Genomic DNA, 27,997 nt, shown 5'->3' on the forward strand with positions numbered 1-27,997 from the left:
GTGTACTAAAAATAGAAAGTGTCAGAGGAAAATCAGGAGGGAAAAATATACTTCAATAACAAAAACCCATAAGAGCCAATGTTTCCAAATTGTGTGATATGTGGTGTGCAAATAGAGGGCCACTTTTGATCCTGTCTTCTTGTTCCAGCTTTGTGTATTTTGCTAACAGCCCATGGCCAATACCCAGAGCACTACTGTCTGCGCTGCTGTTCAGGGAAATAGGTGCTGAGTGATTTACCGAGCTACCTTGGCAGCAGTGTCCAATAAAAAGCCTGAAATTGGTTCCTGACCGCCAGTTCTTTACAAGAAATATGCTTAGACCTCAGCTTGGATCATACACACATTTTGCAGTGTTCTTCAACAGTGTCTTCCTGTCAGATTTCTGCTCTGGCGTCCTTATCTCACTGTCCACATATACTTCCTGGTTCGTAATTTAACATTCCTAGTTGCGCCATTAACACAGTTTGTAGGTGCTGTGCGATACTTGTTGCATTTTTTTTGATTCACAACTGAAATCTTGAAGAACTTCCTTAGTTCTTTTACCATACATTGTTGCAAATGCTAAAGACATAGAGGTGAATTGGTGTGTGGAGTTGAGGAAACGCGATTCAACAATCGTGACAAGAAGCCAAAGCCTGTGGCTTGAATTTTTATACAATGAGGAAAAATGAAAGTATTGGCAAACGCTCCCAGCCTTAAAAAGCAAAGCAGATTTATAGGTTTGCTTTTTGCCAATGTTGTTTCGCATCGGCCAATGTAAAAAAAAAAACATCTTGCTTGCCAATGCTCAACATCAGCAAAAATAAGAAAAGAAACACAATGATGTGCATACATCACCCATCTATGCTTCATAAATCTAAGGCTACCCAGCATTACGATGTATATGTGCAAATGCGTCACCAGGCAAGCTTCCGCATGTGACAAGATGTAGCCACCATTTTGTTTTATTGTGTTTCTTTACCATTTCAAAATGGCGCATGCCTATTTTGGAGTGATAAATAAAAATAAAAAATCATTACAAACTATGTGCTAAACCGCTGGTTAAAAAAGAACTCCCCCCCCCCCCAAAAAAAAACCCACCAAAATATGAAAACCAAGAATGCCGCAGGTAGGGCGAGAGAAGAACGAGGGAAGGAACAATGAGCATAGGGGAGGGGGGCAAAAATATTTTTTATAAAAGTGTTGGAGGGAGAGCAATGACAGTGTAGAGGTGATGCAGGTCAGACAAAGAAATGGGAGGAAAGACATTCAATAAGAAGCAGGCAGATGAGATAGGTAAGAACGCCAACGAATGAAAGCAAGACCCTGACCCAGTGCCCACTCTATGTATTTTTTTAAATATATTCGTGACAATAGGTCTTTGACAACACACAGCTAAAGGTGTCTGTGGGCGCGAGACCTAAAAACAATGGACTAGATTGTGGCTCAGAGAAGTTACTAGTGGCTAAGACTAATTCGAGGAAGTCACCTGTCATATCTGCGTTTTTCACAGACGCTGTTGGTGTGACATGTGTCCATATGAAGGTTTTATGGTAGTTGTGCTACAGAGTCGTCATAACAGGAGTGTAGCAAAGAGGGCAGTAGGGCCCACACCCTGTGCTTTTCTTGGTCCCATTTTCCTGCAGCAAAATGTACTTGCAGATTTTAAATCAAGCTTGCCATTTCTAATTCAAGATAAGAAAGGACCGGGCAAACCCGTAGGTGAAAAGAACCTGGGTGTTCCCATAAATTAAAGCAACAGTGGTTCCTTTCGGAAATAGCTACAAAGTGCATTATAAATAGTGCATTAGTGAAAATGGTGCAGACTGCTCAGTGTTCACTGTGAAAATCAAACAAAAACAACAAGTAATAATGCAAGGTTCTTTTACAAGTAAAATGTTTGAACCTCATACCATACACAGCTGGCAGACTATTAGACGGGATACAGGACTTCAATAATTCTTGTAAATCAGTCGAGGTTAAGAACTTGGATAGAAATTATCTTTGCTTAAGTTCTGCTATGCCCCTGAAATTTGCAATTTGTTTCTGTATGAAATTGCGTGCAAACCTTAATGCACTTATATGCTTTTGTAATAAATTACAGACAGTCATTGGCAAATCCAATAGGTCTAGGTTTAATGTTCTGATACATGCAATGTAAGCACTTAGAAGTCAGACAAGAAATGAGAGGTAGAATGTGTTGAAGGCTTTCTTGCCTTCAGTCTAGTTTTGTTCTTGTTTCTGTTTCAATTAAAGAGGGCTATAGTTGTAAAGCAAGCCCCCATGCAGCACAGTTAAAGCACTTCAGTGGGGCACTTGAGACTTGAGTTGAAGCATGAAGATAAGCATAAGCATCCAATTTCATTATGTGACAGATGAATACTGCCTTCCAGGCACAAGCCAAGGTGTGACTGACAACTTCTCAAGTCAATGGCTGTAAGTGGCTGGTGGAAGAAAGCCAAGGTGAAAGAGGCGCAGCCAAAGCTGCCTAATTATGCATGGCAATATGGTCGTTTGATAGCTGCCCTTTCAAAACCCATACCTAAAAAATTTGGATTTAGCAGTATTTAATAAAGGGTTTAGATTTTCAAGTAGAAGAGGCGATGGCGAATCGTAGAGATTTGATGCCATACAAGATGTTTTTTATGTTGCAGCCTACCAGACAGCACAGCTGTCTGGTTTGCTAATGACATCTTGGAGACTTTCATAAAGTTGACCTAAGAATACATTCCACTCATTGATTACCATTGGCTTTGTGTTTTGTAACTCACACTTTCTGGCTTTCTATTTGCTGGCTTGATTTGCTTTAAGCTCTACAGGTTTAAATCGTCCTTCCCGCTGCCTAAACGGTGTTTCCTGAATTCTGTCAAGAACTCTATTTCTGTTAACTGGCATTTAAATCTTGTTTTTAACTTGTCACATCTGCTGTGCATTCAAAGGCCAAAGTCAAATATCAGGCGCTGTCTTCCAAGGGCACCTTTTTACTTTTCTTTCTCTGACTTCAAAGTGACAGGTTTTATATGACAATCTGGCTGGATGCTAGGGGTAGGAAGGAGTTTTGTTCTAGCACACAACAACATTTTAATGAACTGTGTAAGTGTTTCAGAATATATCAGAATTATGAATGCACAAATGAAGCACACTTTTTGTTATTTTTGAAGTGTGCTGGAAACAAATTCTTTACATATGATCAAAACAAATCATTAAACTAGGTGATGCAATTTCCACACATTTTCATCTGAGCACTGTATAGTTTTATTAGTAAAACTGTATGTCTGAGCAAATGTAATGGTCATTTCAATTGAAAATGTGTTGTCTGTAATGACAGTGTGCTACCATGCCATGAATACTCCAGTCTACGCCACTTCACTCGGCACCACCCCACACCACTGCACTCTACTCTGCACCACTCCACTCTGTGTTACTGCATTCTATGCCACTTCACATTACACCTCTCTACTCTATCCTGTACCACTCTACTCTATGCTAATGCACTCTTCACCGATCTCTAAACACTGCACTCTTCGCCACTGCATTCTACACCAGTCCAGTGTAGGCCACACCAATTGACTCTTCACAACTCCACTCTGTGCCACTGTACTCTATGCTACTCTGCAACACTGCACTCTATGCCGCTGCACTCTCAGTCCACTCTACGCCAATGCACTTTACTATATAACACTCAACTCTCTGTCCCTGCACTCTACACCAATCCAATGAATGCCACTCTAATCTACTCTGCACCCCTGCACTCTACACCATTACACTCTATGCCACTCTATGCAACTGCATTCTACCCTACACGATCCACGCTACGCCACTTCACTCTACTCTGAAACAATCTCATCTAAGCCACTGCACTCTATGCCACTCCAATCTGGGCCACTGCACTCCATGCCTCTGTTCTCCACTCTGCATCACTGTACTCTATGGCACTGCTGTCTACGCTACTCTTCTCCACTCTACACCAATGCACTCTAATACTCTCCTCAGCAAAACTGCACTCCCTGCCACTGAACTCTCTGCCACTCTACACTACTCCACTCTATACCATTGCACTCTATGTCACTGAACTCTATACACTACACTCTACTTTGCACCACTCTATGCTACTCTACTCTGCACCAATCTATGCCACTGCACTCTATGCCACTTGATTCTACTCTGCATCACTGCCCTCTGCATCACTCAACTCTTCGCCACTCTACTCTGCACCGCTGTACACCACTGTACCTATGCCACTGCACTCAACAGCATTGCACTCTATGCCACTATACTTTACTCTCTGCCACTCTACTCTGCACCACGTCACTCTGCGACACTCCACTCTGCACCATTGTACTTTACTGTGAACCACTCTAATCTACGCCACTGCATTCTACGATGCTGTATTGTACGTCACTGAATTCAATGCCACTGCACTCAATGCCACTGCACTCAGTGCCACTATACTCAGCCACACTCTATGCCAATGCACTCTCCATCTGTCTATTCTCCTCCATGCCACTCCAGTGTGTGCCATTCTACCTGACTCCACACTATGCCACTCCAATTCACAACACTCTCTGCCACTCCACTCTACAACACTCTACTCCGCTCTTCGCTATTCCTCTCTATGGCACTCCACTCTCCTCTATGCCACTAAGTTTTAACCATGCTGAATAGCAGTCACACTGATAAACAACATGACTAGAACACACTGGCAAAGCCAATAGCTCTTGCATAGGCAAGAACTATTGGCTTTGTCAATGCTTGATTCTAAATGTACGTTCCTTATTTGCAGAGAAGATAAAAATGAAAGAGTGCAGCACCATAGAATAAAAGTACCCGGTCATTTTACAATGATTACATCTAATGCCAAGGGAGCCATCTCTTTGACCTCCAGCAAGGGACATGTTTGTCTTCTATGTGCTATGTGTTTATCTCTGCACTATAAATGGTCTTACTTAAATCCCAGCTGCCGACAAACCACCAGCGTGTTCCTCTCGGTCCAGCCGTCATCGCACACGGTGCCCCACTGGCCGTGGTGATAGACCTCCAGGCGCCCTTCGTGGCTGCTTTTACCACCCGCCAGTCTGACTGAGCCCTCTGCAAGCATAAAAGGGAGCAAGAATTAGTTATGTGTTGTCATCTTTATTGCACACATCCATGGCGCTGTGTCAGTGCGCAGCAGCCATTGACACGATGGTACGGACTAGATTATATACTCAGACAACATCCATTTGACACCCTTTCAGCACTTTTCCCTGAAACAGTGTTCAACAGAAAGCAGAGTTTTTAGAATAACAGGACGTTCAATTGCTTGGCTTCACATGTTCTTATGTGGGATGCATGGTCTGTGCTAAGCATCCTTTCCCACTGCCAGCAAGGCGAGTGGGAAAAGCCAAATCTGAGACAAAGTAAAAGCATTCTGTGTTGCCTTATCCATTATTTTTGTTTGTTATCCATTTCACACAAAAATACAAAATAAAGCATGATATTGTAAATAAATATAGTTAAAATTAAAACTGTAACACAATATATATTTTAGCTCACACCTGCGCCCACACACTGGCTTTTGACATCGCTTTAGAAAAGTCATTATCGAAAGAGCTTTACAATTTCAGCATCATATTTATGTATCCCATCTATAATGCCCTCCACAGTTAGTAAATTGCCTGTTAATGGCCGTCTCACCAGCATGCAAAACTTCCTGAAGTGCTCATAGCACTGCTGACTGCAAGTGGAAACAAACTAGGAATGAATTGCAGATTTCTGTGCTGCGGCACATCCTTCATTTAGTGCGACCAGAAGAGGTGGGAATAGTTACATAGTTAGGCAGAAGAAATGTGCTGTCCCAGTGCGGCTGTGAACTCCTGCCGTGCTGGTAATTGGAGTCAACTGCAATAACAAGGTGATGGATGGAATGCTTTAATTAATTTCAGCCACTGGAAGTTGCTGAGGCCCAGTGCTTGATTTGTAAATAAAAACGTGCCGGTGCCCAAAGCCCTCCTCTTAAAAACGCAGCTGCTACATTTAAAAGTGCGAAAACGGAATACGGAGGCATCGTGATCCTAAAACCATCTCGGGCCTCTTCAATACATTTAAAGCGAATCCCTGCCCCTTCAACTCACTCTGGCAGCTTTCTGCTTTCTACCTTTGTGACGCTTTTTCGTTTTTCTCTTCCTCTGCCTTTCCCATATGTGTCTTTTGCTCGCAGCAAATGCTTGAAGCAGAAGAATAAGTGCCGGCCCTCAAAAATAAGTGCCGGCCCTCAAAAATAAGTGCACCGGAAACAATCAGCACAAATTAAGTACTGCTCAGGCCACATCCCTGCTCATCGTCTTTCGCCCACCATGCTACCTCATAACCCAGCCACATACAAATCAGTCTTGACCTTGCTCAAGTGGGAACAGTCAAGCCCGAACTGCCAGGTCAGGTCTTCCCTGAGCCGGAACACAAGCAACCCAGGGCTTAGAATGTTTCTATCATTTCACCTTGTCATTAGTTACAACTTTAACTAGGTCTAATATTGGCAGTAGGACTATTCCAGGTAGCTATCAGCCTCTCGAGTATTGGTGTTGGAAATGTCTAAAGCAATGTCACTGACTCTTCCCTGTGTTGCTCTTATAGCCTAGAATTTCCACTGTCCTTGCCACCGCATGGCCCTCCCTTTACTATTCCCTTATGTCATTATGCCTATAGATGCTTGGTGTGCTACCATTAGTCCTGCCTCTGTTGGACATCTGACAATCCTAGAGGCTTGTGACATGAATTAGTGGTGCATTTTCCATGCAGAGGAACTCTTACGAACTGTTTGGTTTAGGTTCGGTTGTCTTTGCGGGGCACACCACAGCAGAGGTATGAGTATTCTGACCCTCCACCTAACCAAAGTAGGCTATGGAGGTGTAGTGGATTGCTTGGGGTCCCACTGGGCCCCAAAGCTCAAGGGATAGTTACTGCCTTTCCTATGTATCCTATGTATAGTATGTGATTGCCCTGGCAGGTAGGGCCCTGCAAGTTTCTTCTAGTCCATATGCAGTTCTATGGCTGAGCCTTATGCTGGAATGTTAGTGGGGTGGCTTGATCTCTTTAGACACAAGATTAACTGTATGCCTAATTAGCATATGATATTCAAGTTTTTATGAATTGTTTTTACCTTGACCACTGTCCCTGTTTCCTGTGGGAACTCATGTTCCCTCTGTATTTCACAATACTGGATTTCATTTCCCTATCCCTGCTTCAGCATATTTGGTCTTTTGCCTATCTGCGTCAGGGTTCTCTCTCTTCTTCTCCTGATATCCTTCTTGATTGCTTCCCTACTCTTATTCCTCTGTGATGGGTCAGCCACTGAAATCTTTATGTGGTCAATCCTAAGCAGATTTTCGTCTGACAAGGGATTTCTCTCTGGCTCATTGGAGTAACAGCTTGCCCTCATAGGATGCCAAGGCGTCCACCCACCACCTCGCTCTGGCACTAATTGCATGGCATGTACAGCTTTTATATGTAAAAGCTGAAATATCACCTTTGTAAACTTCACACTTGTATAGCGCACTACTCACCTGTTAGGGTCTCAAGGTGCTGAACACATACCACTGTGCAACCCCTCCTGGCTTTTCCCTGTGAGGCACCCACTAAATAGATTAGGCACCAAGGTGAGAATTATCTTGGTCCAAGGGAATTGAGCCCAAGACCCGCTGAGGCGGGAATTGAACCCTGGTACCGGGCCGGCTCTCTGCATCAGGGTCTGCCGCTCTAACCATTGTGCCACACTTCTCCACCTTTTCAGCAGATGAGTACTCCACTGACTATTGCACATGTTTCAGGCGGGGGCTGTTTCAGCACAGCCTCACACAGATACAATACATATCTGACATACTGCACTAGTGTAACGCAGCACATAATGCCAAATAATGAAGCTTCAGGGCCTGTCAATCATGCACCGTCTTCTTCTATCAGAAGTCAGAATGCAGAAACAAGGGGTACCTAGGTACCTGCAAACCTATTCTGGCTTCTGATTGGACAGAAGTTGCTCTTTGACCTGGCTCTGTTATGCTGTGAGCAAGAGTTAGGAGTTGTAGAGTCAGAGGAGTCGGGAATAGAGGGCCAGCCCTGCAGTTACAGAGAGTGCATTCTCATGTGTTTGTCTGTGTGCCGGGGAGTGCATGTGTATGTTTGTGTTACTGTCTTTGTATGCGTGCCTGGGACTGTATGTGAACATGTGCTCGTATGCATGAGTATGTGTTTAAATGTATGTGTGTGTGTGCAATTTGAATGCCTATGATGTGGGAGGTATTGGGCCTGGAAGGTGGGAAGGACAGGCATTGGAGTAGCCAGCAGTAAGCAAAGTATAGGCAGTGGCGTTCGATCAGCTCCTTATAGCATTGTTTAGCACTTTAGATAAACAGTGCTTTTGGGGAAATTAACAAACCGAGCAATTTTCGCTCTTATTTATCCATGTGCCATTCTCACCCTTTTTCTGCCACCATTTTGTTCTGTTCTGCTATCCGTTTTTTTTTTATCCCAACACTTCTTCTACATTTCTCTGGAAATTCAAGTGACATGTCTACCACATAATATGTCAATAATTGGTGAAAAACGAAAAACAACCCTTCTATTGACAGACATCAATCACTAATTCCAGGTGCTTTGTATGACGTCCATTAAAAAGCCTTGTCGCAAACACAGGTTTCAAAACTGTCTTCCACTGCCGTGAGGCCAGAGCGGCACAAACTGAGTTTTGTTTTTATTGCAGTGCCAGGAGATAGCATAACAATTGGGCGGTGAAACCAATGCTTGAAGAGAAGCTAATCCATCACTTCCACCCGGTCTCCAGAGACCCAAAGGTGGTGGTAGAATGGTGCATGATGGCCCATCCTCTCTCCCACCTTTTCCTTGTCTTTGCAGACCTGAGGGCTGTAGGGAATTGTGGTTAGAACTCTTGCACCAGGATTCGCCATCTCTCCTGTCAGCTGCAGGTCTGTGCACATCCACGGTTCACAAGGAATTTCCCTCATTGTTGCCAGCAGTTCAGCGTGCACTGCCGTCAACATGGCGCCTGCACTCCAGTCTGACACTGAGAATAGCAGCACCGCCCTGGGCTTGGAGGGAGGCGGGAAGGCTCAATGAGCATGAGGGAGTGTGACAGGAAACCAGGCATTTTTTATTAAATGCAGGATAGGAGGGTGGTGCCAATGGCAGGATGTCACGTTTGAAAGTAAAACAGTATTCAGCATTGGAGGGAAGGGTGTGGGATAGGGTGGTGAGAATGAGTGGCATGACATGAGGCACATATTTTCTAATATATAGGCCAAGGAAGGGTTGATATCGGTAACAAAGTGGAATGGAGGGTATATTGTTGACCCATCTCCCTCTCCCTTTGCTCAACGAATCCCTGGGATAATCGTCCAAAGAGGGTATGATGGAGAGGCATTCACGACATAGAGCTGTAGATTGGCAACCATCTGCAGTATGGAGTTTTTAATCTTGTAGTTCAAAGTAAGATCATAGACAACTCAAGCTTCACTTATATTTTCTAGGTCAGTGGAAAACAACCTGGTTATTGAAAGCTCTGTGAATGTAATCTTAATAGTTTTTACCTTTGTGCAAGACAGAGCTAGCTATTCGACTTCTCCCAAAGAATGTGCCTTACAATATATCTTTACTCATTGCAAGCCTCAGCATCAAACATCTTAGGATGTTTGAGCATGGGAAACCTTACACATTATGCTATTAGCTCATGTGAAAACCTCCCCTACAATGTATTCAGTAAAACATGTATATCTGACAATAGTCTCATCATTATTAGCTTCTTTCAGACGTTCACATAATTTGTGCTCAATTATATCAATAATGAGCAAATCTGAAAATTCCCTACTATTTTTTGTGCCCAGAGTAATCCAGCTAGCTGTACATCTCCATCTCTCCTCCCGAAATAACCAACTTTCATCCCAGTGTAAATCGCAAACAAAAGGATATGAATCAACTTCTAGTCTACTTTCCAAAGAACAAGTGGTGCAGTAATGGGAAAATTGGTTCTTATGACCTGAACAGATAACTAGTAGTCAGATTCATCTGTCTAGTTACCCTGGTTGGATATGCTGGCATACATAGGGGTTACGATGACTCCTCTTTAAATGTTCTAATACATATATATTATTTTTCACCATCTCTCTATTTTTCCATAACTATAAGCAGGTTTAGGGATACCCACAGCATTGTGAATTCCTGAGTGTTGCTTTGCATTTGTCCAGCCCGTTCCTGCCGACACTCGTGCTCCACCCTCACTTAAAGAAGCATGCTGGACAAAAAATTGGTATAAGGAACAAGAGAAGCTGGCCAGTAATTAACTATCCTGTGCCTCCTCTCTCATGAAGCTCCCAACTTAGGAGTGCAGTCTGTCTTTCAATGCAGTCTCGCACCCAGGGGATGCCAAAGGTGCATCAAAGCCCAGAGAGAGGAGTGAACACGCCAGCCATACAATGGTTGTAGCTATAATCCTCTGTCGTGCTCAGGTCTAGAAATAAATAAAGAACCAACTGCGAAGCCTCTAATAAGTAGGGAGTGAATTTACATACGTAGTTTAATTTATTTCTTGTTGAAAGACAAAAAATATGATAACACAAAATAGTTGTTTTGATTCTGGAGTCCACATGACAGTGTCACATCAAAAGAGCTTACAGACAAATAGCTGACTCAAAAAGAGTTTTTGAGGAATCACATGCAATATAGGTATTCGGAGCAGACACACTGCCTTGCTGACTCTTTTGTAAATGATGTGTCTAGTGTCGCTGGACATATACTCACCTACTCAATAATTTTGAAATTGATTGAGCTGTATGATCAAGTGAGGAACGTGATTAATAATACCACAGCAGGACATGAACAATAAAGGAAAGCATCATTTAGTTAGTGTAAGACGGGTGAAGATGATGGCTGGAAGCTAAACTGTGTTCGATATCTGATCAATATGGAGGAACATTTTCAGATGAGGCAAACTCACAATGAGCTCAAAAAGTGACTATGAATTTGAAATGTGGAACATAGAATCCAAAACTGATTCAAGTCATTTAATTGCCCTTTGTACGGGTGAAGCTGATGAATACAACGCATTTGTGGAAATGAGAGGCTAAGTGTTACAATTAGCCCTACATTTGGAGGAGCATGTGCCACATGCAGGTAAACACTACAATCAAGCAAGGAAAAAAGTACCATTCTGGAAGCGAACCTGAATTGCATACACAGAAAGAAGGAACAATCTATATTTTGCAAAATGCATGTGTTAGGACAGGCATTTCCCCAGCATGGTGTACAGGTGCGTTCCTATGTTCTGAGTGCCTCACTGTATGTATTTGGTTTCCTGGTTTTTGATTTAGGCTCCTGCGTCACGATAATGTAGCGTTTGCGCAGAGGCCTCAGTTGTGTACCTGTCCTTTGACCCGGATGGAAATACCAAGTGCACCTTCATTGACAAATTGACTGTCCCTGTCATGTGTTATAAACATAGAGCGATGATGACAGTGTACTGTGTTTTGTCAATTCATAGCTGTGGCCAGACCTCTTTATGTATGTCACTGGAATGGTGGTCTACTGGCCCACTTGTGAAAGTTCCTCTTCTGTGCATTTGTGTATGCCATGCATCTTTGTGTGGCCAGTGTGATACATCCGTGGTGTATGTCTGAACCAGAGCAATGGAGGCCTATAGGATTAATTTTGGATACTTCTGGCCTTTGGTACAAGATTGCGGCGAGGTTCTTTTCTCAGACAGTGCAAGTGTATTGCTGGCATTCCTGAAACTGGAGGGAGGAGACCCAGACATTGAAGTGAAGAGGAGAGGAGATAAGGCTCCTTTAGCAATTCAGGTAAGCCTTTTGCTGAGCCAGGGGCTACTAATTGGTCTTCCTGAAGCACTGCTGTTTGGTGAATGGTAAAGGTGAAGGGTGGGACTGCAGGACCTGTTGTGCAAGGAGAAGAGGGTCCTTCAGATGAGACCCATCCTTTTGTCTTTCCCCGATTATTCCTTCAGATTGGCTTAAGACAGCAAGGTGCAAAAAGCTCACACCACTCTGTTCCCCTGTTTTGGGTGTTTCAGGCTGTTCTGTTGTAAGTATTATTTTCCTTAAAGGCTGTCCCTGAAGAGCAGCCTGGAGAGTATGCTTGAAAGAAGAACTGTTCTGAAAATGCAGACAGTGGATACACATCTCTTCTCTGCAGCTAATGTACAAAAGTGGGACCTCACTACTTTACTTGCTGTTCTTGTCCCTAGTTCTCTGTGACCAAAGAAGGGAGTTCTCATCAGAGTACCCAGGGGATTGCTGTACAACCACAACTGGTGTCTGCAGCCTCCTAGACGTGAGTCTACTGCTTGCTGGAAAAGATGTATACCAGACCTTAAGCACCTAAAAGCCAGTCTGCCTGGTGAGAGAGGAAAGGAGCTTTCCAACCCAGCAGAACAAGTGACTGTCCAGGAAGGGCAGGGTGCAGCATGACCCAAGTTGGCGGTGATTCCAGAAGAGGACGACTCCAGAGAGCAAGCTGTGTAACCCGATATCATCAGGTTACATTTTCTCCAACAGTGGTTCCTGGTAGAAACCGTGAAAACTCAAATTGAAGATTGCTGAAACTCTGTTGGAGCTATAAGTCAGCATGGCCTGTATCAAACTACTTTGCCCAGAAGAGGTGTGGCCTGAATAAAGGGACATTGCCCAGAAGTTAGACTTGTGTGGGGCCTTGTTGCCCAGAGAAGATTGGCCTGTGCATGTCCGTACTGTAGGTCAGAGAACAGCCTGAGTGTGACCTCACCACCAGGAGGAGATTGGCCCATGTGGGCTGCACTGATCGCAGAGCACCTGCCCACCTGTTCTGTGTGTGATCCAGTCTTCCACGGTGTAAGGAAATGCCTCCTTGGCATGGTTGCCCCCTGACTTTTTGCCTTTGCTGATGCTATGTTTACAATTGAAAGTGTGCTGAGGCCTGCTAACCAGGCCCCAGCACCAGTGTTCTTTCCCTAACCTGTACTTTTGTATCCACAATTGGCAGACCCTGGCATCCAGATAAGTCCCTTGTAACTGGTACTTCTAGTACCAAGGGCCCTGATGCCAAGGAAGGTCTCTAAGGGCTGCAGCATGTCTTATGCCACCCTGGAGACCTCTCACTCAGCACAGACACACTGCTTGCCAGCTTGTGTGTGCTAGTGAGGACAAAACGAGTAAGTCGACATGGCACTCCCCTCAGGGTGCCATGCCAGCCTCTCACTGCCTATGCAGTATAGGTAAGACACCCCTCTAGCAGGCCTTACAGCCCTAAGGCAGGGTGCACTATACCATAGGTGAGGGTACCAGTGCATGAGCATGGTACCCCTACAGTGTCTAAACAAAACCTTAGACATTGTAAGTGCAGGGTAGCCATAAGAGTATATGGTCTGGGAGTCTGTCAAACACGAACTCCACAGCACCATAATGGCTACACTGAAAACTGGGAAGTTTGGTATCAAACTTCTCAGCACAATAAATGCACACTGATGCCAGTGTACATTTTATTGTAAAATACACCACAGAGGGCACCTTAGAGGTGCCCCCTGAAACTTAACCGACTATCTGTGTAGGCTGACTAGTTGTAGCAGCCTGCCACAAACCGAGACATGTTGCTGGCCCCATGGGGAGAGTGCCTTTGTCACTCTGAGGCCAGTAACAAAGCCTGCACTGGGTGGAGATGCTAACACCTCCCCCAGGCAGGAATTGTCACACCTGGCGGTGAGCCTCAAAGGCTCACCTCCTTTGTGCCAACCCAGCAGGACACTCCAGCTAGTGGAGTTGCCCGCCCCCTCCGGCCAGGCCCCACTTTTGGCGGCAAGGCCGGAGAAAATAATGAGAATAACAAGGAGGAGTCACTGGCCAGTCAGGACAGCCCCTAAGGTGTCCTGAGCTGAGGTGACTCTAACTTTTAGAAATCCTCCATCTTGCAGATGGAGGATTCCCCCAATAGGGTTAGGATTGTGACCCCCTCCCCTTGGGAGGAGGCACAAAGAGGGTGTACCCACCCTCAGGGCTAGTAGCCATTGGCTACTAACCCCCCAGACCTAAACACGCCCTTAAATTTAGTATTTAAGGGCTACCCTGAACCCTAGAAGATTAGATTCCTGCAACTACAAGAAGAAGGACTGCCTAGCTGAAAACCCCTGCAGCGGAAGACCAGAAGACGACAACTGCCTTGGCTCCAGAAACTCACCGGCCTGTCTCCTGCCTTCCAAAGATCCTGCTCCAGCGACGCCTTCCCAAGGGACCAGCGACCTCGACATCCTCTGAGGACTGCCCCTGCTTCGAAAAGACAAGAAACTCCCGAGGACAGCGGACCTGCTCCAAGAAAAGCTGCAACTTTGTTTCCAGCAGCTTTAAAGAACCCTGCAAGCTCCCCGCAAGAAGCGTGAGACTTGCAACACTGCACCCGGCGACCCCGACTCGGCTGGTGGAGATCCGACACCTCAGGAGGGACCCCAGGACTACTCTGATACTGTGAGTACCAAAACCTGGCCCCCCTGAGCCCCCACAGCGCCGCCTGCAGAGGGAATCCCGAGGCTTCCCCTGACCGCGACTCTTTGAACCTAAAGTCCCGACGCCTGGGAGAGACCCTGCACCCGCAGCCCCCAGGACCTGAAGGACCGGACTTTCACTGGAGAAGTGACCCCCAGGAGTCCCTCTCCCTTGTCCAAGTGGAGGTTTCCCCGAGGAATCCCCCCCTTGCCTGCCTGCAGCGCTGAAGAGATCCCGAGATCTCTCATAGACTAACATTGCGAACCCGACACTTGTTTCTACACTGCACCCGGCCGCCCCCGCGCCGCTGAGGGTGAAATTTCTGTGTGGGCTTGTGTCCCCCCCGGTGCCCTACAAAACCCCCCTGGTCTGCCCTCCGAAGACGCGGGTACTTACCTGCAAGCAGACCGGAACCGGGGCACCCCCTTCTCTCCATTCTAGCCTATGTGTTTTGGGCACCACTTTGAACTCTGCACCTGACCGGCCCTGAGCTGCTGGTGTGGTGACTTTGGGGTTGCTCTGAACCCCCAACGGTGGGCTACCTTGGACCAAGAACTAAGTCCTGTAAGTGCCTTACTTACCTGGTGAACCTAACAAATACTTACCTCCCCCAGGAACTGTGAAAATTGCACTGTGTCCACTTTTAAAACAGCTATTTGTCAATAACTTGAAAAGTATACATGCAATTTTTATGATTTGAAGTTCCTAAAGTACTTACCTGCAATACCTTTCGAATGAGATATTACATGTAGAATTTGAACCTGTGGTTCTTAAAATAAACTAAGAAAAGATATTTTTCTATATAAAAACCTATTGGCTGGATTTGTCTCTGAGTGTGTGTACCTCATTTATTGTCTATGTGTATGTACAACAAATGCTTAACACTACTCCTTGGATAAGCCTACTGCTCGACCACACTACCACAAAATAGAGCATTAGTATTATCTATTTTTACCACTATTTTACCTCTAAGGGGAACCCTTGGACTCTGTGCATGCTATTCCTTACTTTGAAATAGCACATACAGAGGCAACTTCCTACATTGGTGGATCAGCGGTGGGGTACAAGACTTTGCATTTGCTGGACTACTCAGCCAATACCTGATCACACGACAAATTCCAAAATTGTCATTAGAAATTGATTGTTGCAATTTGAAAAGTTTTCTAAATTCTTAAAAGACCTGCTAGGGCCTTGTGTTAGATCCTGTTTAGCATTTCTTTTAGAGTTTAAAAGTTTGTAAAAGTTTGAATTAGATTCTAGAACCAGTTGTAGATTCTTAAAAAGTATTCCAACTTTTAGAAGCAAAATGTCTAGCACAGATGTGACTGTGGTGGAACTCGACACCACACCTTACCTCCATCTTAAGATGAGGGAGCTAAGGTCACTCTGTAAAATAAAGAAAATAACAATGGGCCCCAAACCTACCAAAATACAGCTCCAGGAGCTTTTGGCAGAGTTTGAAAAGGCCAACCCCTCTGAGGGTGGCAACTCAGAGGAAGAGGATAGTGACTTGGAGGAAAATTCCCCCCTACCAATCCTATCTAGGGAGAACAGGGTCCCTCAAACCCTGACTCCAAAAATAATAGTCAGAGATGCTGGTTCCCTCACAGGAGAGACCAACACCTCTGAAATCACTGAGGATAGCCCCAGTGAAGAGGACATCCAGTTAGCCAGGATGGCCAAAAGATTGGCTTTGGAAAGACAGATCCTAGCCATAGAAAGGGAAAGACAAGAGATGGGCCTAGGACCCATCAATGGTGGCAGCAATATAAATAGGGTCAGAGATTCTCCTGACATGTTAAAAATCCCCAAAGGGATTGTGACAAAATATGAAGATGGTGATGACATCACCAAATGGTTCACAGCTTTTGAGAGGGCTTGTGTAACCAGAAAAGTGAACAGATCTCACTGGGGTGCTCTCCTTTGGGAAATGTTCACTGGAAAGTGTAGGGATAGACTCCTCACACTCTCTGGAAAAGATGCAGAATCTTATGACCTCATGAAGGGTACCCTGATTGAGGGCTTTGGATTCTCCACTGAGGAGTACAGGATTAGGTTCAGGGGGGCTCAAAAATCCTCGAGCCAGACCTGGGTTGACTTTGTTGACTACTCAGTGAAAACACTAGATGGTTGGATTCAAGGCAGTGGTGTAAGTAATTATGATGGGCTGTACAATTTATTTGTGAAAGAACACCTGTTAAGTAATTGTTTCAATGATAAACTGCATCAGCATCTGGTAGACCTAGGACCAATTTCTCCCCAAGAATTGGGAAAGAAGGCGGACCATTGGGTCAAGACAAGGGTGTCCAAGACTTCAACAGGGGGTGACCAAAAGAAAGGGGTCACAAAGACTCCCCAGGGGAAGGGTGATGAGACAACCAAAACTAAAAATAGTAAAGAGTCTTCTACAGGCCCCCAAAAACCTGCACAGGAGGGTGGGCCCAGAGCCTCTTCACAAAACAATGGGTACAAGGGTAAAAACTTTGATCCCAAAAAGGCCTGGTGTCATAGCTGTAAACAGCATGGACACCAAACTGGAGACAAGGCCTGTCCCAAGAAAGGTTCCACTCCAAACTCCCATCCAGGTAACACTGGTATGGCTAGTCTCCAAGTGGGATCAACAGTGTGCCCAGAGCAAATCAGGGTCCACACTGAAGCTACTCTAGTTTCTGAGGGTGGGGTGGATTTAGCCACACTAGCTGTCTGGCCGCCTAACATGCAAAAATACAGACAGCAACTCTTAATTAATGGGACTAGAATAGAGGGCCTGAGGGATACAGGTGCCAGTGTCACCATGGTGACAGAGAAACTGGTTTCCCCTGGCCAATACCTGACTGGAAAAACTTACACAGTCACCAACGCTGACAATCAGAAAAAAGTACATCCCATGGCAATGGTTACTTTAGAATGGGGAGGGGTCAATGGCCTGAAACGGGTGGTGGTCTCCTCAAATATCCCAGTGGACTGTCTGCTTGGAAATGACCTGGAGTCCTCAGCATGGGCTGAGGTAGAACTAAAAACCCATGCAGCAATGCTGGGTATCCCTGAACTGGTGTGTGTGAAAACAAGAGCACAGTGCAAGGCACAGGGTGAACAAGTAGAGCTGGAGTCTGGAAGAATGGCCCAGCCTACCAAGAGAACAGGAAAGTCAGTTGGGAAACCAACTGCAACACAGCAAAAGAAAGGGAACCTCTCTTCTCAGGAAGAAGTTCTGCCCTCTGAGGGAACTGAGCCTTTGGAGCTTGAACCTTACCAGGTTGAGCTCTTAGGCCCAGGGGGACCCTCAAGGGAGGAGCTGTGTAAGGGACAAGAAACCTGTCCCTCTCTTGAAGGCCTTAGGCAGCAAGCTGCTGAAGAGTCCAAAGGCAAGAAAAATGGAACGCATAGGGTCTATTGGGAAGATGGACTCCTGTACACTGAGGCCAGAGACCCCAAACCTGGTGCCACTAGGAGAGTGGTAGTGCCTCAGCTGTTCAGGAAGTTCATCCTAACATTGGCCCATGACATTCCCCTTGCTGGACATTTGGGACAAACCAAGACGTGGGAGAGGTTAGTCAACCACTTCTACTGGCCCAATATGTCCAACATGGTTAAGGAGTTTTGCCTCTCCTGCCCCACCTGTCAAGCCAGTGGTAAGACAGGTGGGCATCCAAAGGCCCCCCTCATTCCACTTCCAGTGGTGGGGGTTCCCTTTGAAAGAGTGGGTGTGGACATAGTTGGTCCACTAGAACCTCCCACAGCCTCAGGAAATATGTATATCCTAGTAGTAGTGGATCATGCTACCAGGTATCCTGAAGCTATTCCCCTTAGGTCGACTACTGCCCCTGCAGTAGCCAAGGCCCTCATTGGTATCTTTACCAGAGTGGGTTTCCCTAAGGAGGTGGTGTCTGACAGAGGTACCAACTTCATGTCAGCATACCTAAAGCACATGTGGAATGAGTGTGGAGTGACTTATAAATTCACTACACCATACCATCCACAAACTAATGGCTTGGTTGAGAGATTCAACAAGACATTAAAAGGCATGATCATGGGGCTCCCAGAAAAGCTCAAAAGGAGATGGGATGTCCTCTTGCCATGTCTGCTTTTCGCTTACAGAGAGGTGCCACAGAAGGGAGTAGGATTCTCACCCTTTGAACTTCTGTTTGGTCATCCTGTAAGGGGACCACTTGCTCTTGTTAAAGAAGGCTGGGAGAGACCTCTCCATGAGCCAAAACAAGACATAGTGGACTATGTACTTGGCCTTCGCTCTAGAATGGCAGAGTACATGGAAAAGGCAACAAAAAACCTTGAGGCCAGCCAACAGCTCCAGAAGTTTTGGTATGACCAAAAGGCTGCACTGGTTGAGTTCCAACCAGGGCAGAAAGTCTGGGTTCTGGAGCCTGTGGCTCCCAGGGCACTCCAGGACAAATGGAGTGGCCCTTACCCAGTACTAGAGAGGAAGAGTCAGGTCACCTACCTGGTGGACCTGGGCACAAGCAGGAGCCCCAAGAGGGTGATCCATGTAAACCGCCTTAAGCTCTTCCACGACAGGGCTGATGTCAATCTGTTGATGGTAACAGATGAGGATCAGGAGGCAGAGAGTGAACCTCTCCCTGATCTTCTGTCATCAGACCCAAAAGATGGTACAGTAGATGGAGTGATCTACTCAGACACCCTCTCTGGCCAACAGCAAGCTGATTGTAGGAGAGTCCTACAACAGTTTCCTGAACTCTTCTCCTTAACCCCTGGTCAGACACACCTGTGTACCCATGATGTGGACACAGGAGACAGCATGCCTGTCAAGAACAAAATCTTTAGACAATCTGACCATGTTAAAGAAAGCATCAAGGTGGAAGTCCACAAGATGCTGGAATTGGGAGTCATTGAGCGCTCTGACAGCCCCTGGGCTAGCCCAGTGGTCTTAGTCCCCAAACCTCACACCAAAGATGGAAAGAAAGAGATGAGGTTTTGTGTGGACTACAGAGGGCTCAATTCTGTCACCAAGACAGATGCCCATCCAATTCCAAGAGCTGATGAGCTCATTGATAAATTAGGTGCTGCCAAATTTCTAAGTACCTTTGACTTGACAGCAGGGTACTGGCAAATAAAAATGGCACCTGGAGCAAAAGAAAAGACAGCATTCTCCACACCTGATGGGCATTATCAGTTTACTGTTATGCCCTTTGGTTTAAAGAATGCCCCTGCCACCTTCCAAAGGTTGGTGAATCAAGTCCTTGCTGGCTTGGAGTCCTTTAGCACAGCTTATCTTGATGATATTGCTGTCTTTAGCTCCACCTGGCAGGATCACCTGGTCCACCTGAGGAAGGTTTTGAAGGCTCTGCAATCTGCAGGCCTCTCTATCAAGGCATCCAAATGCCAGATAGGGCAGGGAACTGTGGTTTACTTGGGACACCTTGTAGGTGGAGGCCAAGTTCAGCCACTCCAACCCAAGATCCAGACTATTCTGGACTGGGTAGCTCCAAAAACCCAGACTCAAGTCAGGGCATTCCTTGGCTTGACTGGGTATTACAGGAGGTTTGTGAAGGGATATGGATCCATTGTGACAGCCCTCACTGAACTCACCTCCAAGAAAATGCCCAAGAAAGTAAACTGGACTGTGGAATGCCAACAGGCCTTTGACACCCTGAAACAGGCAATGTGCTCAGCACCAGTTCTCAAAGCTCCAGATTATTCTAAGCAGTTCATTGTGCAGACTGATGCCTCTGAACATGGGATAGGGGCAGTTTTGTCCCAAACAAATGATGATGGCCTTGACCAGCCTGTTGCTTTCATTAGCAGGAGGTTACTCCCCAGGGAGCAGCGTTGGAGTGCCATTGAGAGGGAGGCCTTTGCTGTGGTTTGGTCCCTGAAGAAGCTGAGACCATACCTCTTTGGGACTCACTTCCTAGTTCAAACTGACCACAGACCTCTCAAATGGCTGATGCAAATGAAAGGTGAAAATCCTAAACTGTTGAGGTGGTCCATCTCCCTACAGGGAATGGACTTTATAGTGGAACACAGACCTGGGACTGCCCATGCCAATGCAGATGGCCTTTCCAGGTTCTTCCACTTAGAAAATGAAGACTCTCTTGGGAAAGGTTAGTCTCATCCTCTTTCGTTTGGGGGGGGGTTGTGTAAGGAAATGCCTCCTTGGCATGGTTGCCCCCTGACTTTTTGCCTTTGCTGATGCTATGTTTACAATTGAAAGTGTGCTGAGGCCTGCTAACCAGGCCCCAGCACCAGTGTTCTTTCCCTAACCTGTACTTTTGTATCCACAATTGGCAGACCCTGGCATCCAGATAAGTCCCTTGTAACTGGTACTTCTAGTACCAAGGGCCCTGATGCCAAGGAAGGTCTCTAAGGGCTGCAGCATGTCTTATGCCACCCTGGAGACCTCTCACTCAGCACAGACACACTGCTTGCCAGCTTGTGTGTGCTAGTGAGGACAAAACGAGTAAGTCGACATGGCACTCCCCTCAGGGTGCCATGCCAGCCTCTCACTGCCTATGCAGTATAGGTAAGACACCCCTCTAGCAGGCCTTACAGCCCTAAGGCAGGGTGCACTATACCATAGGTGAGGGTACCAGTGCATGAGCATGGTACCCCTACAGTGTCTAAACAAAACCTTAGACATTGTAAGTGCAGGGTAGCCATAAGAGTATATGGTCTGGGAGTCTGTCAAACACGAACTCCACAGCACCATAATGGCTACACTGAAAACTGGGAAGTTTGGTATCAAACTTCTCAGCACAATAAATGCACACTGATGCCAGTGTACATTTTATTGTAAAATACACCACAGAGGGCACCTTAGAGGTGCCCCCTGAAACTTAACCGACTATCTGTGTAGGCTGACTAGTTGTAGCAGCCTGCCACAAACCGAGACATGTTGCTGGCCCCATGGGGAGAGTGCCTTTGTCACTCTGAGGCCAGTAACAAAGCCTGCACTGGGTGGAGATGCTAACACCTCTCCCAGGCAGGAATTGTCACACCTGGCGGTGAGCCTCAAAGGCTCACCTCCTTTGTGCCAACCCAGCAGGACACTCCAGCTAGTGGAGTTGCCCGCCCCCTCCGGCCAGGCCCCACTTTTGGCGGCAAGGCCGGAGAAAATAATGAGAATAACAAGGAGGAGTCACTGGCCAGTCAGGACAGCCCCTAAGGTGTCCTGAGCTGAGGTGACTCTAACTTTTAGAAATCCTCCATCTTGCAGATGGAGGATTCCCCCAATAGGGTTAGGATTGTGACCCCCTCCCCTTGGGAGGAGGCACAAAGAGGGTGTACCCACCCTCAGGGCTAGTAGCCATTGGCTACTAACCCCCCAGACCTAAACACGCCCTTAAATTTAGTATTTAAGGGCTACCCTGAACCCTAGAAGATTAGATTCCTGCAACTACAAGAAGAAGGACTGCCTAGCTGAAAACCCCTGCAGAGGAAGACCAGAAGACGACAACTGCCTTGGCTCCAGAAACTCACCGGCCTGTCTCCTGCCTTCCAAAGATCCTGCTCCAGCGACGCCTTCCCAAGGGACCAGCGACCTCGACATCCTCTGAGGACTGCCCCTGCTTCGAAAAGACAAGAAACTCCCGAGGACAGCGGACCTGCTCCAAGAAAAGCTGCAACTTTGTTTCCAGCAGCTTTAAAGAACCCTGCAAGCTCCCCGCAAGAAGCGTGAGACTTGCAACACTGCACCCGGCGACCCCGACTCGGCTGGTGGAGATCCGACACCTCAGGAGGGACCCCAGGACTACTCTGATACTGTGAGTACCAAAACCTGTCCCCCCTGAGCCCCCACAGCGCCGCCTGCAGAGGGAATCCCGAGGCTTCCCCTGACCGCGACTCTTTGAACCTAAAGTCCCGACGCCTGGGAGAGACCCTGCACCCGCAGCCCCCAGGACCTGAAGGACCGGACTTTCACTGGAGAAGTGACCCCCAGGAGTCCCTCTCCCTTGTCCAAGTGGAGGTTTCCCCGAGGAATCCCCCCCTTGCCTGCCTGCAGCGCTGAAGAGATCCCGAGATCTCTCATAGACTAACATTGCGAACCCGACGCTTGTTTCTACACTGCACCCGGCCGCCCCCGCGCCGCTGAGGGTGAAATTTCTGTGTGGGCTTGTGTCCCCCCCGGTGCCCTACAAAACCCCCCTGGTCTGCCCTCCGAAGACGCGGGTACTTACCTGCAAGCAGACCGGAACCGGGGCACCCCCTTCTCTCCATTCTAGCCTATGTGTTTTGGGCACCACTTTGAACTCTGCACCTGACCGGCCCTGAGCTGCTGGTGTGGTGACTTTGGGGTTGCTCTGAACCCCCAACGGTGGGCTACCTTGGACCAAGAACTAAGTCTTGTAAGTGCCTTACTTACCTGGTGAACCTAACAAATACTTACCTCCCCCAGGAACTGTGAAAATTGCACTGTGTCCACTTTTAAAACAGCTATTTGTCAATAACTTGAAAAGTATACATGCAATTTTTATGATTTGAAGTTCCTAAAGTACTTACCTGCAATACCTTTCGAATGAGATATTACATGTAGAATTTGAACCTGTGGTTCTTAAAATAAACTAAGAAAAGATATTTTTCTATATAAAAACCTATTGGCTGGATTTGTCTCTGAGTGTGTGTACCTCATTTATTGTCTATGTGTATGTACAACAAATGCTTAACACTACTCCTTGGATAAGCCTACTGCTCGACCACACTACCACAAAATAGAGCATTAGTATTATCTATTTTTACCACTATTTTACCTCTAAGGGGAACCCTTGGACTCTGTGCATGCTATTCCTTACTTTGAAATAGCACATACAGAGGCAACTTCCTACACACGGGGATCGCCTTCTCTGACTGCGATACATCGGCCTACAGTCATCAGAGATGTGCAGCAGCAGCATGGCTCCAGACATGTCTAATTGGTGGGCTCCCGCAAGCACTGAAGAGACCTTGACAGAGCTACCAGTTCACATGCTTTCCCTCCGAGAAGCTAGAAGGAGTGAGAAACAGGAATAAGCCCAGGTTGCTGCCTGAAAAAAAAAGACTGATCCATCAAGAGTGGTAAGAATTGAACAATGGAATTAAGTAAGAAGTGATGCTGGACTTTGTGTAACTTATCATTTTTAATTGTGCCTTTTGTTTGACCCTTTAAGTAAAAAAGTTTGTTTTCTTGTATGCGCCCAAGTGTTGAATTATTTTCACTATCACTTTCATGCTCAGTACTCAGATATGTATTTATGTATGTATTGTTAATCAATTCTATTTCAATTTCATGAGTTATTGTTCGAATGATCCCCTTGTCAGCCTTTTGTTATTTGGTTTATATTTACCACACTTATACACTGCAGCAGCTAAGTCAGGCCCAGTTTCCAGGCCCGTCATTATTGTGTCTCGAGCTAGCAAACCCAATAATTCTGGACCCAGAGAGAGCTGTAATTCTGAGTGTGGAATTTCATCTGGAGTTATTGCTCTTGGTTAAATATCCCAACTCATAATATGGGCCATGGTGTTGTAAAACAAAGAACAGCAAGTGAAGGCAACTATGTGAACAGCATACAATTAAGTCATTGTAAATCAAGCAGACAAAAAAATCAAGATGTAAAACATCGCAAACAAGTGAGTGTAGAGAATTAAATGTATCTTCCATAATAATTGAAACACTTGCAACCCGAGGATCTCAACATGATGGTGATGAATAGGGTTGCTTGCCTCTTGACCCCCCAAACCTACAAACACTATATGTCACATGATGTCACTTCCAATCGCTAACCCAGACACAAAGCCAAAATTGCTGACATCATAGTATCATCTAGAAAGTATGTGAAAAGAGGTGCATATCCTGAACAGACAGCTCCACCTGGCACACACGAGGAACACATCCAGAGGAGAATAACACAGAGGGGCAGATTAGAAGAAAGGACAACCTTGCATGAGTTCATGGACCACTCACCTCTACAGAGATAGCACATGACCAAGAACATCTTCATCAACCTACAGTAAAGTACCACATCAAATCCAAAAAGGCCATGCTTTATAACAGGTCAGCTGAGAGAAATCTGCTATGTGCACCTCAATGCTATGCTACTGGTTCCCTTCAGAGAGTCACTAGTAAAACACTTATTATTTCAAAGCCACCGATCTGCTTGACATTGTATATCACAGAGCTACTCCATATGGAAATCTACAGCACCCTTCCCCAAATACCCCAGGAAATGCCTAATTGGCTCTTGTAAATGACCATTGACCTGAATCTTGCCATCAATAAGCCAAACAGACACCCCAAAACATACTAACGCTACAAGAGCACATCAGTCTCAAAATACGGGTCAGTGGAGACATTCTGTGTTCCACCGTATACTCTAGTGCTTCCCAGGCTCATATCATGATTCTGCCATCATGGGAACAGTAGTTTGCAGAGCGATTGAAAGATACAGGTATAAGAAATTTGAGTTTAATTACCCACCCGTAGACAGACAACACAGCATGTGCACAGGCACACTTAAATTCTTCTGACTCTGTACTTCCCCATGCAGGACAGTGGTGGCCCACTGAATGCATAGTTTATGATGCCATTCCGTGACCCAGATGCTAATGAACAGTGGATCTACAATAGGGCACATCCCTGAACGTGATGAAACATTGAGAGAGCCATAAAGGCACTCAAAGCTCTATTCAGATGGATCATTGGTTCTGCAGGAGCTACATGCACCCACAGAAGACAGGGAACTTCCTGCACATATCCCACATACTCCAGAACACGGCTATCAATGGATAGGCTTTAATGATTGGTGACAGTTCCTTCCAGGGTCACTGCCCTACATGTTTGGGCATGAGATGATTAGAAAACTGCTGTCACAGAAGCAGCCTGGAAGTGCCGTTGGCCCGAGGCACAAGGCACTAGCATGACACACAGATATGTAAGGAGAGCACATCTTCCCAGTGCTGTTTATACCAGCATAAGAAGTAATGGGTCCCATTAGAGCAGTCCTTTCTATTGCCGTTATGTGCACAAGCCTAACCACGTCTGCTTAGAGAGCCCCTAAGCTCCAAAGGCATGTTCATAGAGCCACGCACAGATGCAGCAACCAGCATGGGACTTGAAAGAATGTCAAGGGCAGATGCAGTTGATGTGTGCTGCTCAGACTACCAGACACGGTCAGAATGTGAGCTGATGAAGTTAGGTTAGAAGTTCAAGGTGCTGAGAGGTGCTGCAGTCTGCACAGGTTGGGCGAGATATTAGCAACTTAGTGACAGGGTAAATGCCACAGTATTAGTGGTACTTGCCCAAAGAGCTATGATTAGAGTTTGAGAGGGAGGAAGAGCACAATCACCAATAGACAGGCAAGAACAAGTGCTGTCTCTCTAAATGAACACAGACATGCTGCTAACAGATATGAACGCACTCACTTGCATTCCTCATATCAATGGTTCTTAACCTGTGGTCCAAGGGCCCTCCGGTGTCCCTGAGGCAAACTCAGGGACTGTTTTTTCAAAATTAAATGATATTAAAATTAATATATTAGAATGACTAAAGCATGATACAAATAGAGAGGCGAAATTGAAAACGTTTTCTATATGTTTGTGAATTCAACAAACTATTTCAGTATCTGAGAATTTGTTTGCTGTAAACTTGTTTTTGTATTTTTGTGTATTTTCTTTCGGTTCAGATTATAGAAGTTACTTAGGCTGGAGATCCCCGGCTTCCAATAATAACTCAGTGGGGTCTCTGGATTTCAGTAATGACTTAGTGGAAGTTCCCGGAAATCAGAAGGTTAAGTACCGCCGCCTTATGCTACTCTTGTGACAGGCTGCAATTGCGTAGCCACACAAATATTAATAGCACTCAACAGACTTTTAACTGCTCTAGCCCATCCTTCACTGCCTCGACACATAGCTCCAGTCCCTGCGGATGTAGCCCCCAGCCAGTCTCTCGCTACGTACTTCCGGTCCATGAAGGGACCTTAGCATATAACTTCCAACACTTGGTACATAAACGCCGAGCCTCTCAGAAGACTGCCCTGTCCTCTGTATAGACAACTTTGGTTGGAGACAGATTAAAAGCAGATTGAGAACTGAACATGAAAGAATACAGAGTTCACAGGACGAGGCTCCCTGTCTGGGCACACATCCAAAGCCCCCAGCCATGAGATAACTGAGAGGTAATGTTGGTAACAGGGCGTGCGATTGAGGAATTCAATTTGATGGCAGATTATTTAAAGATGGGGCTGTTATATGAGAAATATTGGACGTTTCTATCTATCCTGTTTGAATTATATATATTCTGATGGCGTCAAAAATAGCTACAAGTATGAGGCTGGGTCATTTTAATTATGCTCATTACGTAAATTATATGTACAATAAAAGTATCTTATTAACTAAAGGCTAACAGTGCCTCCTCGCGAATAGAGTTTACATAGGGGTACCCCCTGACCTATTAGGAATCAGTGGAACATAAATCGCCCCCTAAAGGTCGGCACTAGTGCAGAAGGGAAAACTTTATTGTTTCAATTAATTCCACTTCTGGAATGTATACCTCTGTAGACATCGGGGCTGAAGCAAATCCTCCCAGGTGTGTGATAAATCGCTTCATTGCCTTTCAGCTTAGGGTGACTCCATCTCGAATGGAACATTGAGGCTTATGCACTGGGCACTCTACTCCTGTTTCCAGTGTGTTAGAGTTCAAGCAGTCGCTAAAGAAGCTTTGTTTCGCTCCCTACCCTGTCTTTCAGCAACATTATAGTCGAGGTATCCCTACAACACTTCCCCCTTGATTGCGCCCTCTTCTGACTGCTGCTCCTTGAAGTATAACTGAGCACCTTATGCTACAGTGTGACATGCCTCCCTACAGATGTATCACTGATATCCACACATACATTCGATACAACATTTGCCTGTGTTGTGGTGGCATATTTGATGGCTGACACACGTTACTCAGATAATGAATGGAAAGACAGAGGGGAATGTTTGAGACACTACCGCGGATGGTCATAAGGAAAGTGAATATATCCTCTCACACTTTTGGCATTATAATGCAAGGAGAGAGGTTGACGTGCAGTACTGCCACATTTTGAAGCAATCATGGGTGTTCCTGCACAGTGCTTATGTCATATACCACGCCACAATGGGTGGTGTACTTTGGTAATAACATGATCACCAGGGGCCATATTTTAGAAAGTGCCCCGGAAGAGCAACAGGCGTGTGCCCCCACTTTGTGTGTCCCCAGGACACTTTAGTATTACAGAAGGACCCACAGACGCTTGTGCAGCCCTTTCTGTGATGCAGACAGTGCTGGCGCACATGTAGCACCAGCGCGGTCTTGAGAGGGTGTTCCCTCATGTGCATGAGGGCATGGCCCCACGCAAATGAGGGAATCTCTTTACATATGGGCCCAGGCTGTATTATGGATGCAGGCACCAAGGCAAAGAAGCTGTCAGGAGGGGCACTGACAGTGCGCCACCTTTAGTGGACCGCATAAAGGTGGCGCACCGTCAGTATGCCCCCAGATGGCAGCCCTCTGGAGGAGAGAAAGAGGGTCCCTTTGACCA

General features: G+C 46.0%; 1 protein-coding gene across 2 annotated transcripts in view; it reads right to left on the reverse strand.

Annotated features, from left to right (window-relative positions):
* PRSS12 (serine protease 12) overlaps positions 1–27,997 on the reverse strand; it is a 562,235-nt gene that overhangs the window by 298,964 nt on the left and 235,274 nt on the right. For both annotated transcript variants that reach the window (XM_069230157.1, XM_069230158.1), the window contains exon 6: positions 4,926–5,067. In XM_069230157.1, coding sequence (XP_069086258.1) covers positions 4,926–5,067 — 142 coding nt within the window. The remainder of the gene's footprint in view (positions 1–4,925; positions 5,068–27,997) is intronic.

Source organism: Pleurodeles waltl, chromosome 1_1 (assembly GCF_031143425.1).
Source record: "Pleurodeles waltl isolate 20211129_DDA chromosome 1_1, aPleWal1.hap1.20221129, whole genome shotgun sequence".
In the NCBI taxonomy this organism is placed as follows: Eukaryota; Metazoa; Chordata; class Amphibia; order Caudata; family Salamandridae; genus Pleurodeles; species Pleurodeles waltl.